Here is a 15,275-nt window from a genome sequence, read left to right on the forward strand (position 1 = left end):
TTTAAAGCTAAATTGGTATGTCTGTTTTGACAATGATCAAGGATCTATGAAAGAACTGCCCCAAAAACATAAAAGAGTAAAGACAAGAGACATAAAAGGCAACTTATTTTTAAAGCCTTGCTTATCTGGAACTTCTGTTTTACGAAAAGTGTGAAGACCAGAATGAAAATTTGCTCAGAATGTCTATGAGCAAAAGATGCATAAATTTCTTTTTTTTTTTTATGTCAACAATTTACAAAAGAATACCAACTCTGAACTTTGTAACAAAGCAAATAAGAATTTTTTCTACCAAACAGTGGATTAAATTAGGGCCAAAGCAGTGGCCATGAGAAATTCATAACACAGTTACACGAAACTGCAATCAAAAAACATTAAAAAAGAAAAACTCAGACATTTTACAATAGTCATATAATTGATTATGGCAAATTAACTTACATACCTAGGAATGTGTGGATCGTTTCATGGAAGACCTAAAAGAAATTCAATTGCACATAGAAAGACCATAAAATTTATAGCTAGACAATGCAATCCATGAATGCTGAGGATGCATTTTTTTTTTCGTTAAGCTTTTTAATTTTACCATATAGCCTGACCAAGTAAGAAATAACAAGAAAATTTATCAGTTAAATTAACTTTTAGATTGAACGACTCTTGTCTAGGTGCCAAATATAGCAAAAGAACTTAAAAAAAAAAATTACTACGAGTTATTTCATTTTGCAATGGAAAGTACTGTTAACTTCCTTCTAATAACTTAATATGGTGGCACTTCTAAAAATATAGTAACACATAATTAACACAACTTCTCACACAGTAATACATAATTAACAACAATGATTAAGAGTATACAATACCCATAGAACAATGTGCAGCATCTAAAATTTCCTGAACTTTATCAGAATCCATCAGCACATTCTGAAGCTGTTCCTCTATATCTTCTCGCATATCTTTCCGATTTTTGATAATTTTGCAACATTTTACAAATGAAACATTTTGTGGTACAATTTTTGAAAGTTCGGGGAAATGAAAAGAGTACCATTTACTGAAATGAAAAATAATGCATATAATAAATTTTAAGCATATATACTTAACAAAAGAAGATGTAATAGAAAAATCAAGCTAAAAAACCCAATACATTACACATAGAGCATATAAATAGTTTAGACCATGGGTTCTCAACAGGTGGTATGCAAGAGAAAAATAGGTGGTATGCAAAGAAGCAAAGTACTTTTAAATATGAAATTCAAAAATTAAAACCCCAACATCCTGACTGTTTTTTCTCTAACACTTGTAAATTTATGTGATCTGAGCTTTGTTCAAGAGTGGTGGTGGTAGTAGTTACTTTGTAGTGGTGGTACTAAAGGTTTTCAATTTTTGTTTAGATGGTATGTGTTGTTCAAAAGATTGAGAACCTCTGGTTTAGACCACAGTTTTCCATCTTCTTTCATGTTTCGCACTCGTGAAAAATTTTTAATATGTTTTCGCAACCTCAACATCAACAAAATTTCTAAAAAAGAAAAATAAAAAAAAAAAAAAAAAATCAGCATTTGCTTTAAAAAAAAAAAAAAAAAACCCTTTTGTTTCTGTTTATTGGATACAAGTCTTTCAAATTGTGACAATTTGTTATTAATAGCAGTTGGTTTATCTGCTTATCCATCCAAGCATTTTCTGAATTCTATTTTGAGTGACAAAAGGGCACTATATTCAGATTCACATAAGTATGTTATCACAGTGGCATAGTCATTTAGTGCCTTTCGAATAAATTTTAGGAATGTATTTACTGCATGAACTCAACTATTGTTCCAATGTACTGCTTCCAAACCATGTTTCAAGACCATGATTTGTGTGCATTTCTGAAAGATCTTTCTTCAGTTCTTTGCCATCTGATATATCATCTAGACTGAAAGAATATGGATTTATAATCCATGCTTCAGAAGTTTTCAGTTCTCCTCCTTTAAAATACATATCAAATGACAGAAAATATGTTTTGCATGTGCACCAATGTTGTGTGTGATTTTTTAAATGATTAATTAATTTTACACAAAAAATTTAAACATTATCTCACACTCCTGCCTGTTTGTAAATCCCTGGCTTAGACAGTGAAAATACAATTTATGTATATTTACATATTCTGGCTTCAAAGACAATATAATTAATTTTTTTTAAATGACCATAAAATATGTAGCATTGTGAAATCAAATGTGCATCAAATAAGTGATTTAAAAATGTTGTTTAAAAAACAAAAATCCAAGTTCTGTTGTTAAGCATGGTACTGCTCTTATGAGCAAATAATATCGAGATCTGGTTTTAAAAATTTTTTAAATCCTTCATTATATACCTTTTTTAAACACTCCCCCCGCTCTCAGCTAGAAATGCCATTTTTCATATTTGAAATACCATATCATAGAAATTTTCATACTGCTTTTCCAGTAGCCAAATTATATATTATTAATTACACATGTACTGCATCTCCTCTATTGATAGCAAATTACAAATCTTAGTAGTTTTTCTCTGAAATTAATAAAAGAATAAATGTAAATTGCAGTTTGACAACTTTTGCAAAGAAAACAAAACTTGAACGTTCAGTGTGGAAACTACTTTCATTACGCAAACAATACCATCACTGGCTAGAAAACTGTCAGTCAACAGTACTACTATTTAGAAACAGAATGATAAATTAAGTACCTTAATTTTACATAAACTGAATTTCAGCAATAAATAATTGCCAGAGAGGGATTAAGAAGCAAAAAGGAAACAGAAAATAAGGCTAGGAGATTATAAATTGTTAAATTTAAAAATTATTACAAAATAAAATCACGACAAAAAGAAGATGACACAGAAATATTACATAAATTTTTAAAATTATAAATAATAAACTTTTTTTTTTTTTATTTTGACACATAGAAACTCTGTTTGGTCATAGGATGGAGGTTCTTTCAACTTGTATTTTTATCCCTTTGAATTACTTAGCAGATTTTAAGTGGAAACGATTAAATTCATTTCTGAGTAACAGAATATTACACAAGTGCAGTTCTGCTCAGTCCAACTGCAATGCTCATGACAACAGGTGGTACATTGTTGTCTGAACAATGGGACACATGCAACAGATCTATGGACATACAGTCCTTCTACAAAATGTTTTGGAAATCCATTGCCCTGCAGCAAGAAACTCGATTGCCACAAGTTCAGCTGTGATTTGAAGTTTCTTTCTACTGAGAGGGGCAACATACTCATCTCCTGCAGTTGCTCGATTGCCACAAGTTCAGCTGTGATTTGAAGTTTCTTTCTACTGAGAGGGGCAACATACTCATCTCCTGCAGTTGCTCCTCAACACTATATAAACCATTTACATTCAGCATTAGGAAAAAGGCAATAAAGTAAGATTCTACAGGTAGACTAGGGATATAACCCATCATGGGAACTAGGGAAACAAAAATATGTTGCAACGGTCATGTGTGCAGCACCAAAAATAAATATGGAGTGTAACACAGTATATGTGTGAATTTTGCAATTTGCCTTTGCATAAAGCAAAGTGCTTTGAAATACTTTAAAATATTATTAAATTCTGGATTTTCAAGAAAGTGATTTTATTTTTTTAACCCCTTAAAGGACAATGGTTTCACCATGAAGTAATTTTGTGTGCCAACTGCAAAAAAGCCTTTGCTATGTCATGAGAGTTTCAGATGAGTGCACTTGCTTAAGATGTGTTAAACACTTTCTTTAAAGGAAGTTTCATTCATGATGCATTTCTTATAACCTATTAAATAAATTTAGTAATTATTAAAAAAAGGTACAAAGTAAAAAAGGTACAGGTAGGTACAAAACTTTTCCACAACACTAATGTTAAATTTAAATATATAACATTTAAACACATATGAAAATTTTAACTTACCGCAATCTTGTCACAAGTGTATTAATATCCTTTTCCAATGCATCATTTAAACTCATGGTTGATATAAATGATTCAGTAGATTTAGTAAAACTATATTTAACTTGATATCTAGAATATTCATGTCCTAATCTTAACTCAGATCTCTGGACAGCACTAAGATCTTTGAAACCTTTCACTAATTTATGAAAATGGAATCTAATTCCTAAAATGAAAGTTTAAATTCTTCAACTGACAATGTACTGAAAATTTAAGGAAAATTTAATACTTCACATTTAAAAATTTTTTTAACAAAAGCATTATATGTCTTAAACTACATCTTTTCAGTAATGAAAATGTCATTTTTTATGAAAAAGCATGATTTACCAAATAAAAGTAACAGCAGAAATACATATAATAAATAATTTTAATACATTTTTCAGTTAAGAAGAATTTCATTAAGAAGAATATGAATATTATAATATTGCCTGATTTAGGGCTTTCAACACAACTAGAAACAAAATTTATGAGTTTCACAGATTTTAAAAAAAAAAAAAAAAGAAAGAAAAGAAAAAGAAAAGAAAAAAAGAAAAGAAAAGAAAATCAGCTAGAATTACCAAGTTTCAGATGATGGAATAGCTAAATATGAAGGAACTCCAGAAATTAAAGAATGTTTAGTTATACAAAATGAAAAGCAATATTTGTTGGGAAAAAAAATTATTTTGTTACATAACTGAAGCTTCCTTCACTTCTCTACATAATTACCACTTCTATTTTAACTTGTGTCATATCTGTTCACAAGTTTCAGAATTCCCATGTTATATTCTTCTGCTGCCAGACCTGAAGACTGCAGTGAACAGAATCTTGCAAGACAAATGTGTAACTCCCAACGAATTGCACATTGTGTTTCTAGATATTTTCTCATTCTTTGTTCTGTTAAATTGTATCGCTACACCTCAGCTAAAACCAAATTTGTGCATGATGGGTTCCACGGCAATTGAGTGACCAATATAAAACTCAGAGAACAGGCTCAGCACTGACATTTTTGACACAACATCACACAGATGCAGACACCTTTCTTGATCAGATTGAGATTGATGACGAGACCTGGATGTCTCACATCACCCCAAACAGCATGTGCCAATCACCCATATCATCTAAACAATCAAGAAAATTCAAACAGACTCTCTTAACAAAAAAGGTTATGGCAGCCTCTTTGGAACTATAAAGGTGCTCTTTTGGTGGATTTCGTGTCAAAAGGCACTACAATCAATGCAAATCATTATTGTCAGACTTCAAGACAACTACAGCTAGTCATTCAAAACAGGAGGCGAAGAATACCTTGTGAAGGAATTGTGTTTCTTCACAACAATGTCTGCCCTCCCACTGCTGCTGCAACTCAAGAATTGCTGGATCAACTTGGAGGGGAAATTTTTGATCATCTACCCTACAGTCCAGACCTTGCTCCTGGCAAATTTCACCTTTCCCTTAAGCTGAAAGAGTTTCTGGGTGGTAAACATTTTGGAAGTGATGAAGATTTGGAGAATGCAGTGACCACTTGGCTTAATGAACTAGTAGCAGAAGAGTTATAACATGGAAATTCTGAAGCTTGTGACCAGATAAAACAAATGTTTAAGTATTAGAGATGATTATGTAGAGAAGTGAAGAAAGCTTCATGGGTGTAACAAAATTTTTTCCAATAAATATTGTTTTTCATTTTGTATAACTAAACAGGTTTTATTTTCTAGATGAACCTTATAAACAGTTCTAATAAAAGCAGCCATTCCAAGCACATTTTGTGTTAACGAAAAAAATATAATTCTCAGTAAAGACATCTTGTTTCTGGAATACAGTTAAGTTAGTACATTTTAAATTGTTCATAACATTTTTCAAAACTCTTTATTGTTTTTCCACTTTTTTATTAGACCATGTTTCATGCCTATCAGCTATGACACAGTAGTCAAACTGATGGTCCAAAGGAAACTTGCAAGCTTCATTTTTTGCAGTTTACAAATGAACTAGTTCTCAGACTATGGTATGTGTATCACTAGAATAGACAATAGTGTATCACTAGAATAGACTTACACTATAGTGGTACAGTTTTTACATAAGAGATTTAAATGAATGTTCAGAAAGAATGTAATATGGCTTAAGTATTGATAAGAAATGCTCTTATGATGTTACATACATGTTTTATTCGTATTTATGTGGAACAAAATTTAACCTTTAACATTCTGCACATATTTATGCTATTGCCTACCAGCAACTCTGGCACATTTTTGCAGCAGAACAAGTGAAACGGAGTCTTATTGTAAGTGAGAAGAATTGCACGTGCTTGTGAATGCTTTTAATTTTATTTATTTTATACATATGCACTTTTTCTTGTAAATGAAAGAATTTTAAATTTTGTAATTCCCCACTGTGTGACATCTTTGGAAACAATCTCACATGTGCATTCTGGGTTTACCTGGGGAAGTGTCACATCAAAGTCTTCCTGTGAATCTTTATCTTCACTTGCAATAATTCTCATTCGTCATCTCTTTGGTAGTGACAGAATTATAATCAACATTGTCTTTCTCAATATCTTTTAACACTTGAAACACGTCTTCACTACAATTCAACTGTAAATTCGCATCATAATAATTATTTTTCTCCATGTTGCTAACCATAAAAAAAGGTCAAGAAATGGTTTAATTGTAACAGTACACAGACTGAGCATGTTTTAACTACAGATAACAGTAGCCAACGCCGACGACACCACATCATCTTAAGCATAATCATGCTAAAAATATTTGGCTCCGCAGCAGAGCCTATGGAGCTGCTGAACAAATGTCGGATGGCCCCCGTAGCGGGGCCAATGGAGCTAAAAACATTTGGCTCCACAGTGCAGCCTACGGAGCTGTGGAAGAAATGCTGGATGGTCCCTTAACGAAGCTAACAAAACGCTAAGGGTTAAAAAGTCTCAGAACCCAAGCTAATAAAATTTATCATTATTAATCATGCATTTATGAATGCATATATATTCTTATACTTTTAAACAATAGTAAAATTATTTTCAAAAATTAAATATTAACAGTATCAATGAAAATAGTTAACTTGTTTCAACCAAATTACCCAATGTTCTCATTAACCTACACATTTCCAGCCTTTAGTTTTAATGAATTAAATACATATATATTTAAATTACACTACAAATATCTCTTACCTTTGGTCTCAAGTGTTACTCGGTCTGTAACAATAAATACAAACATTAATTGAAATTATTACCAAACAAATCTTGAAATAATGTGTTTATTATGCACTCCTAAATATTTCAAGCATATAACATACTGTTTAGACATCCCATGACACAACTCAAACTGGCCTTCAAGAGATCAGAATGCAGCACAACATTTAGTGTTATAGCCATTACCACTTAACTGCATCTTTTATGACGCAGTTTCAGATCACATTTTATAATTGTCAATAGCAAAACATTTTAGGAAATTCAAATTTCTTTCTCAAACATTCACCTCCTAATTATTCACTCCATTTACTCTATTCACAGGAACTGCAAAAAGAACAGGTGAAAAAAAAAAGGAAAGACCGTAATTACATAAACATCCGATCAAAACAGGTAGAAACATTCATTCAAACAAAATAAAGAAACGAAGAAAAATTTTAATGGCTTGAGATTGCAAGAGAACTTATTTAACTGTTTCCCCATAAGACTTGTTTTGGATATTCAACTCACTAGCTTGTTTTCAAAATAGCTTAGGAAATATTTTGCCAACAGTGTTGGAGCAGAGTTGAAGCGAACTGTGAATTCTAAAATTCTACAGTATTAAGTTCTTAACAATGCAGCAAAATTCTGCAAGGTCCCAAAAAGATACAATCATAGAATGAATGTGGTTTCTCTTAAAAAACATCATCTGCTTCAGGGAAAATTAGAAAAGTGATCGTAAAAGATGACTTATGCCTCACATTCTTCATTGCTCAGCAAAGATACGTTAAAAACATTTAATAATTCTCCTTTTAAACTGTAATTATTAAATTCCCCATGTTTTCAAGGAAAATTCAAATGAATTAATCCAGAATTAACACCAGACCGACTAGAAACATAACAGTCTAAACAGCAATTTTTTGTTACAAATGGGCTTAAAAAAGTTCAGCTGCAAGATTATTTATAGTGCAATTGAAAGAGATGAGATAAAAATTATATTGAGAAAATGTAATGAATAATAATCAATAACTGCTTTCTCTAAGAAAAGAACAGAGAAACTAGATTTATCATTTACGAATAACTAAAAATTTTCCCAACTCTAGATTTGATGTTAAAACATATTATATCAAATTTTAAGAATGTGATGCCAATATTATTGCATGCATACGGGTTCATAATAAATTGAATGCACAAGTCAGATGAAAAGTGAATAAAATTTATTATCACAACAAATAAAATAAAATGCTTAAATTTCTTCAGATATTCGTACAATATTGCAATATCTCACAATAGTTATATTTTAAACTACTAAAACGTTCAGCAAAACTTAATTCAAAATGGAGAAACTATTCCGATATCACTGCAAATTCGCTACAATCATTAACAGCAATAAGTAAACAACTGAATTAAGATGTTTTCCTGCAGCTTTTATAAGCTTTTCAAATGCCTGAGAATATTCTGGTATTTTCTCGATTCCCCCCCCCTTTCTTTGGAAAGCAAAAGCGTACAATTACAAAATATCTATTTATTAAATGTGTGTGCTCCTGTATTTTTAATTTCTCAGCATAGTTTTCTATTCACATAAGTCTCATGCTGCATTGCACTGGAATATAAAACAATTTTAAATTACAAATTCTACTAGAAATAGCTAAATAACTTCAAAAACGTAACAATATTATAAAATTAATCTTTTACTTTGTTTACAAACTAACACATTTCAAAGTGTTAGTTTTAACACATGAATTATTTTTGTTGCACCATACGAATGTGACACTATATCCTCTCTGAAACATGAAGATATAATTTTAGAGAATAATTTACAGGTTAAAAAAAAAAAACTCAAATTGATTTTTTATATGGAGAAAATAAATATTAATTTAACAAAAAAATATTCTGAGAACATTCTAATAGAGTACAGTTTCTAAGCAAAAAAGAGAATTATTAAATTTTCAATACCCTCTGCATAGTTTGCTTTTATTTTACATTAACTTCTACAAATATGCACACAATTAATTTTTATCGTATCCTATCATAAGGCTCTATTAAAAATATTTGGATTTTCTTTGAATTTTTTACATAAATAAAAGTGATTGAAACTGTCTACTTGACAAATTAGTTATGGAATGATCCAAAATAAGCATCTAAATTATAGTCAATTAACTAGCAGCCCTAAATATGACTACAGGAAGCAGGAAAACTTTCAATTCCTGCTTTTCACAAGATCTATACTCTTTTTTTTTAATTACTCTTTAATCTGCACATATCACCGAGTTATGTGGTTTGGCATTACTAAATTACAGAGATACTCTACCTTTTTTCAAATCAAACATCTACAACAGGTAGTCTACAAATGAGCCATTAAATCAACACTATTTTGCTAGCCATATTTGTTTGCTTCATGTTTTGGTCATTTTTGTTGCAAGCTAGGACAAATGATAGTCTACAATAGCTTTAAATATTTCTTCTCTAAATATTTGAGTCTTCAAGGTACATTTTTTATTTTATATTTTATTAAAAACTGCCATCTGATGAATTATTCTTTTCTGAGAATACAATTATTTCTGTTAATTTCATATATTTATTTCCTATTGCATTTCAAAATAATATGAAATTAACTAACCCCTTTCATGAAACAATTAAGCAAGTTGCAAACACAAAGCAAAAACCTTTGAAATGCACTAAAAAAGCTACCACATGCAGACATATAAGAAAACAAAGCAGCCTTGTTGTTTTATAAACAAGATGTATACTTTAAATGTATATTCTCTATATGTTGGAAAACCAAAAAAATGTATAACACTTATTTAACTGTTTAGCCATTTGACATGTGGTCACTTGAAACAATCCTCATGTCATGCCTGAACAATTAAATCACAACTTGTCAATCTAAAATTCTTAAAAGACCATACATCTGCAGTTGTAATGATATCCAAAATATATTATATATTCTTTTATGATGGATTAATTCAAGTTCAGCAAGTTACTCTATTGAGAATCTAATTTCATTACTATAAGTAGGTGACAACTATTTTTCTTGACTAATATTTGTTTATAAGTTTTATGACAAAGTTTGCACTCCAATGCAAATCAAGTGCAATAAATAAATAACTAAAAATTTTACTGCACATGCAATCAATACCTAAAAGTAACATTCAGAAGGATAACTAATGTGTAATTGCTGCATGAGTAGGACAAAAAAAAAAAAAAAAAGACACTTTAATCAGTTTTCATACTAATGTTATGAACAGTGGTAGATTTTGCTTTCGTTAAGAAACTTCACAATTTTGTTCATAGCAATTGCCACGTAAGCCTGCTTTCATTAATAAAAGTTTTTCTAATGTGTCATCACTAACATTAGATCTAAATTTAGTCCTCGTTTTCATAACATTGAAAATCCTCTCACACTCTGCATTACTATGGGGAACTGTCAAGATGGCCAACATAATTCTAGACAGTTCACTATATTTTAAAATTCCATCAGCACCTTTCAGTTTTCCAATTAAACTTCACTGGGTGTCAATCCTAGCTGACTTTATAACTTCATCAAAGTTTACTAATAATAAACTGCAAAATTGCAGCTGCAATATTATCAGTGGCAACATCAATATCATCATCTTTCATGACTAAATGAAGTAACACAGGAAATCTGTTCAAAAACTATGTTATATTACAAAAAGATGCATTTGCTAAAGCAGAAATATCAGCAACTTTAGCATGCAAAATCGCTTCAGCGTTGACTGGAAATTTATGAAGTATGTAATCACATACTCGACAGAAGTAACTTCTAACATGAAGATAAAACTTATTTTTGTCTTCTTCTGAAAGTTCTTCCACTACTTTTGTAGTTGCAGCTCTTATTACCAAAATCTTCATCTTTCTTCCGATTTTCTATTTCAACATAAATCACATCATATATAGAATTACAAGACAAAACACAGACTGGTTTTACAAACTTTGATAAAATGTCTTTAAACAAATTATAAATCATTGATTGCAAAACATGAATTAATGGAATTCTGCTTTGTAGAACTGTGTTAAGAACATAGAATGATGGCAAAATGAATTGTAAAAAAAAGCAAAAAGCTTTGTTAAGTTTCAAAGAAAAAAACATAACTATTCGTTCTTCACAAGATAAACTTACAGTAATCAGAAAATGTTTCGCGTGTTGAGCAATTTTTTTTATTTTGAGAGAAATTTGTATCAGCTTTACACTTATATTTTGCAGTATTATTTTGAGAACTGCCAGTAGAATTGCTGAATGGTGCAGAAATTACTTTATTTTTCTCAAACCTATTTTTAACAATGGAAGTAGTAACTACATTTCCATTTACTTTAGGTATTTTATAGTTTTCAATAAAGCCCTTAACTCTAGAAGCATTTACTTCTTTAAAAAATGCAAGAACTGGGTGCCATTGATCAAGGATTCTAGATAAGCATTTCTTTAAAGACAGCCAGCATTTACACACATTTCAAAATTTTTCTCATTTCAGTATTAAGCAACTGTTTCAATTTTTCCTTCCTTTTAGAAAAACTCCTTTCAAGATAATAATAAATATTAACAATGTGTTCATCCACATTTATTGGTAAAGAAGCTGCCCCTTTCTCAGCTGCTAAATTTAAGAGGTGACAGGTGCACCTCATAATCTGCAAATCTGAATTTTCCTTTTTTAAGATACCTGCAACATGAGTCTTCAAGCCTACCATTACTGGTGCATTATCGGCACCAAGTGCTAAGCAATTATCTAGAGGGACTGCATTTTCTTTTAAAGTTTTATAAATAGCTGTGCTATATTAAAGCCTGTCGAATGTCCTTCTAAAGTGGGGACAGAAAGTAAACTGCACTCAATTTCTGAAGACTCTGGATTAAAAAAAGAAACAACAATTGGATACAGTTCATCCGAAAGAGGCAGAGCGGAGCTGTTTTAATGCAATCAATAACTGCATATTTATTTTTCAAACCCGTTTCTTTTACAATTTCACCTGTTTTGGTCCTTGCACTTGAGTATTTCTTAGCGATTTCACTACCTGAAAACATTTTTCTAAATAAAGATGCAGTGTGATCCGATGCATTCAGTGGCAGGTTGTGCTTCAGTAAAAAGGCAGAGAACAGACATTCTGCATTAATAACTTTTTGGTCCTTTGTTTAAGAAGAAAAAATTTAATTTTTCATTTTTTTACAAAATAATTCATGTTGTCCTTGTGTCTTTGTGTACGCACATGTTTGAGAACATCCGCCCTTCCACCATGCGAAATCGAAAAATCGCAAAGACTGTACACATTGCAAATTTGAAAATCAACTGAGTACGAATTTTGAAACATACAAGAGTATTTCACCTTTCTCGCAGACATAATAAAAAATTATAATTTCTAAAACTATTTCCCGAAGGCACGTGTAATCACATAACTCAGGCCAAAATGAACGAAGTAACTAAAGAACATCCAAATAACAGCCTTGAGCTTGCTTTGTGCACATTGGCTAATATATGCCAGATGACACGCAGTGGAGCTCGATGCCAGTTGGAGAACTGGAGAACAACGTTTCTGGATACGTATGCTCTCACTCACAGAGCAGAAATTCTCATCTGATTCGCATGGTTTTGTTTTAGATATAATCTAGAGAAAATTCAATTGCTTTCAGACGTCCAAAATCACTTTTTTTTTTTTTTTTTTTCCCTCATATAACGAAGTATTAAGCCAAGTTCGATAAAAATCGCAAGAAATTTTAAGAATAAGAAAAAGTTGGGAGAAATATATTGTAAATCGGGTTGGTGGGAGAGCAGTCGAAAATCGGGAGAGTTGGCTACTCTGCACATGTATATGCGCATGTATATGTGTGTATGCATGCGCATGTATATGTATGTGTGTACACACAAAGATACATATGTATATACATATATACCATACATACATTTCTAGACCCAGTCACCCTCCTGGTAACAGAACAGTACCAATTTTTCTAAAGCTAGGTTTTCGTTACCATCTATTTTTACTATGATGAATGAACATTCTTATATTTAACACAAGTTAAATGGTAACATTTAAGTAGTTAAAGTTTAGTAGTAGTTTAGTAAGTTTAAAATGAATACTGGTTTGCAAATAAGTATAAATAACTGACGTATATACGTAATGCATGGTATGAAATAATATGAAAGGATGAATATTTGACAGACTTTGAAGAAATAAGCTGCATAAAGACAAATTAAGAAAACATTTCTTCTTAAAAATTGAACAATAAAATAAATTAAAAAAGGTTTTACCTCTGCTTATTTCGAGTACAGCAATAGAAGTTGTGCATTTAATACCCAAAGTTTCAGATATAGCAGTTGCTAATTTGGGATCCTGAACACCAAGAACTATTGGTTGCTTGGATTTCTTTGATTTTGGAACATTATTTTCCAAGAATAATTGAAGATCAGAAGAAAGGACTCCTAAAGTAAGAATTAAATAAATCACAGCAAATCAAAAATCAGTCACACCTTTTCAGAACTAACATATTTGAATAAAAAACACAGAATTTAAAATGCTCTTTTAAAATCATAATGCAAAACAGTTTATGGAACAAATCATATTGTTATTTGATTAAAAATTTTCCAATAAATACTTTTTAGTTCAAACCATATTATACACTTTTGATATGATACTGGCACATTTTGGGTTATTTCTTTCCCTACATCTTTGGCTCGCTGTTGTTTTCTACAAGACTTCTTTGTTTAATTTTTTTAAGTTTTCTCACTTTTCTACTAAATTTCAATTGATAATTTTCCCTCTTGATTTCTGCTGTTTGTATCTTTGAAAGCCTCTTCAAAAAATGGATAAGCATGAAATAAAAACAAATACAATACAAAGTCCAAAATCCAGGCATCCAATATCTGGAACAATATAATAGCCACCAGACCTCCATACCACGAACTTTTATTTTAGAAGGTTTTTATGAAAAGAAATAAATAACATTCTTAAGAGTATAGTGCCTCCCTTTAACATTGCATAATGCTTCATGCAAGCACAGTATACACTTTTTTCATAATAAATCATGTGGAAGAATGCTTAATTTCATGTCAGCACTAAACAAAACATTTCTATGTTGAAGAAACACTATCATTTATTCATATAAATCTATAGGACCAATAATTTGGCTCAACAGCTGCCTTTTTGCATCTCAAACCGAAACATCATCCAAAAGTTCAGTGCTGATTTTACACCTTCTAAATAACACTCATGTAGTTCTTTCTTTTTCAGATAACAGTGACTGAATACCAAAGAGCATGAAAAACTTTTGTGTTTATATTATGCCTGGTGACAATTACAGCTAACATCAATGCAAAATGTTGAGTATACTGGCAAGGAGAAATTGAAAGAAATTTCTTTCCATTTGAAAAAACAGATTTTGTAAATGATATTCATAGGTCAAAGACTTGCATTAAGTACTGTTTGAATTAAGAATAACTGATTTGGTTTTCAGATAAGCCTTAAATATATGCAGCTATTTATTTGCTTAGGACTAAGCTAAGCCTTATGCCAGAAACAGAAATTAAATATAATAAACATAATTCATTCTTAATCTTCTCAGCATGTGACAGAATAAAAACAATAGCAGAACAGCATGTCTGTAGTCATGTCTCATGACATGTCAGTAATACTGTGTAGGAGATGATACTATGCTTTATGATAATAGTCTTAAATTTGACTGTTTTCAGATTTCACAAATGAAAAGCAAAATTTTCCAACTGACGTAATTTATGAAAATAGGTGCAAAAATCAAAATAAATGAAGATCACATAACAGAAGTTTTTCATCATGATAACAATGTCCTAATCATTGATCAACTAACAGATGGCAGTATAGTGAGTGTAGTTTGGTTCTAAACCCAGAAAATATTACCTATAGTGAAGAAAGTGACAGAGGTTCCTGAGAATGAAAAAATTTCATTTGTGGGGTGTACTGGACACAGCAATTACAGGAACTAGAGTAGTAACCTACTACTTCTATCTACTTTTTGTTGTACTACTTCTGTCTACTCTTTGTGTAGTGCCGATTTTTGGTGCAAAAATCACTGCTGCACAAGCCAAAATAACAAGTCAAAGAATTGCACAAACTCGGCATCCATGTACCACCAAAAATCGCCAAGGGGTACTCATAAATATACATTTAACCCAATGGAATTTTGTTATTGAATAAGAAATTATGTCTATCTATACAAGAGAAAGTATT

The 15,275-nt window shown here is 30.8% G+C and overlaps 1 protein-coding gene across 1 annotated transcript in view; it reads right to left on the minus strand.

Moving 5' to 3' along the window:
* Window positions 1–15,275, minus strand: part of LOC118203309 (nucleolar protein 56-like) — a 62,097-nt gene that overhangs the window by 38,055 nt on the left and 8,767 nt on the right. The window contains exons 3-5 of the mRNA XM_035375674.2: window positions 13,325–13,495; window positions 3,890–4,091; window positions 852–1,039 (exon numbers count right to left, since the gene is read on the minus strand). Coding sequence (XP_035231565.2) covers window positions 852–1,039; window positions 3,890–4,091; window positions 13,325–13,495 — 561 coding nt within the window. The remainder of the gene's footprint in view (window positions 1–851; window positions 1,040–3,889; window positions 4,092–13,324; window positions 13,496–15,275) is intronic.

This window comes from Stegodyphus dumicola, chromosome 5 (genome assembly GCF_044657685.1).
Source record: "Stegodyphus dumicola isolate Sdum_Otavi_A_Nest chromosome 5, ASM4465768v1".
NCBI classification, from domain to species: domain Eukaryota; kingdom Metazoa; phylum Arthropoda; class Arachnida; order Araneae; family Eresidae; genus Stegodyphus; species Stegodyphus dumicola.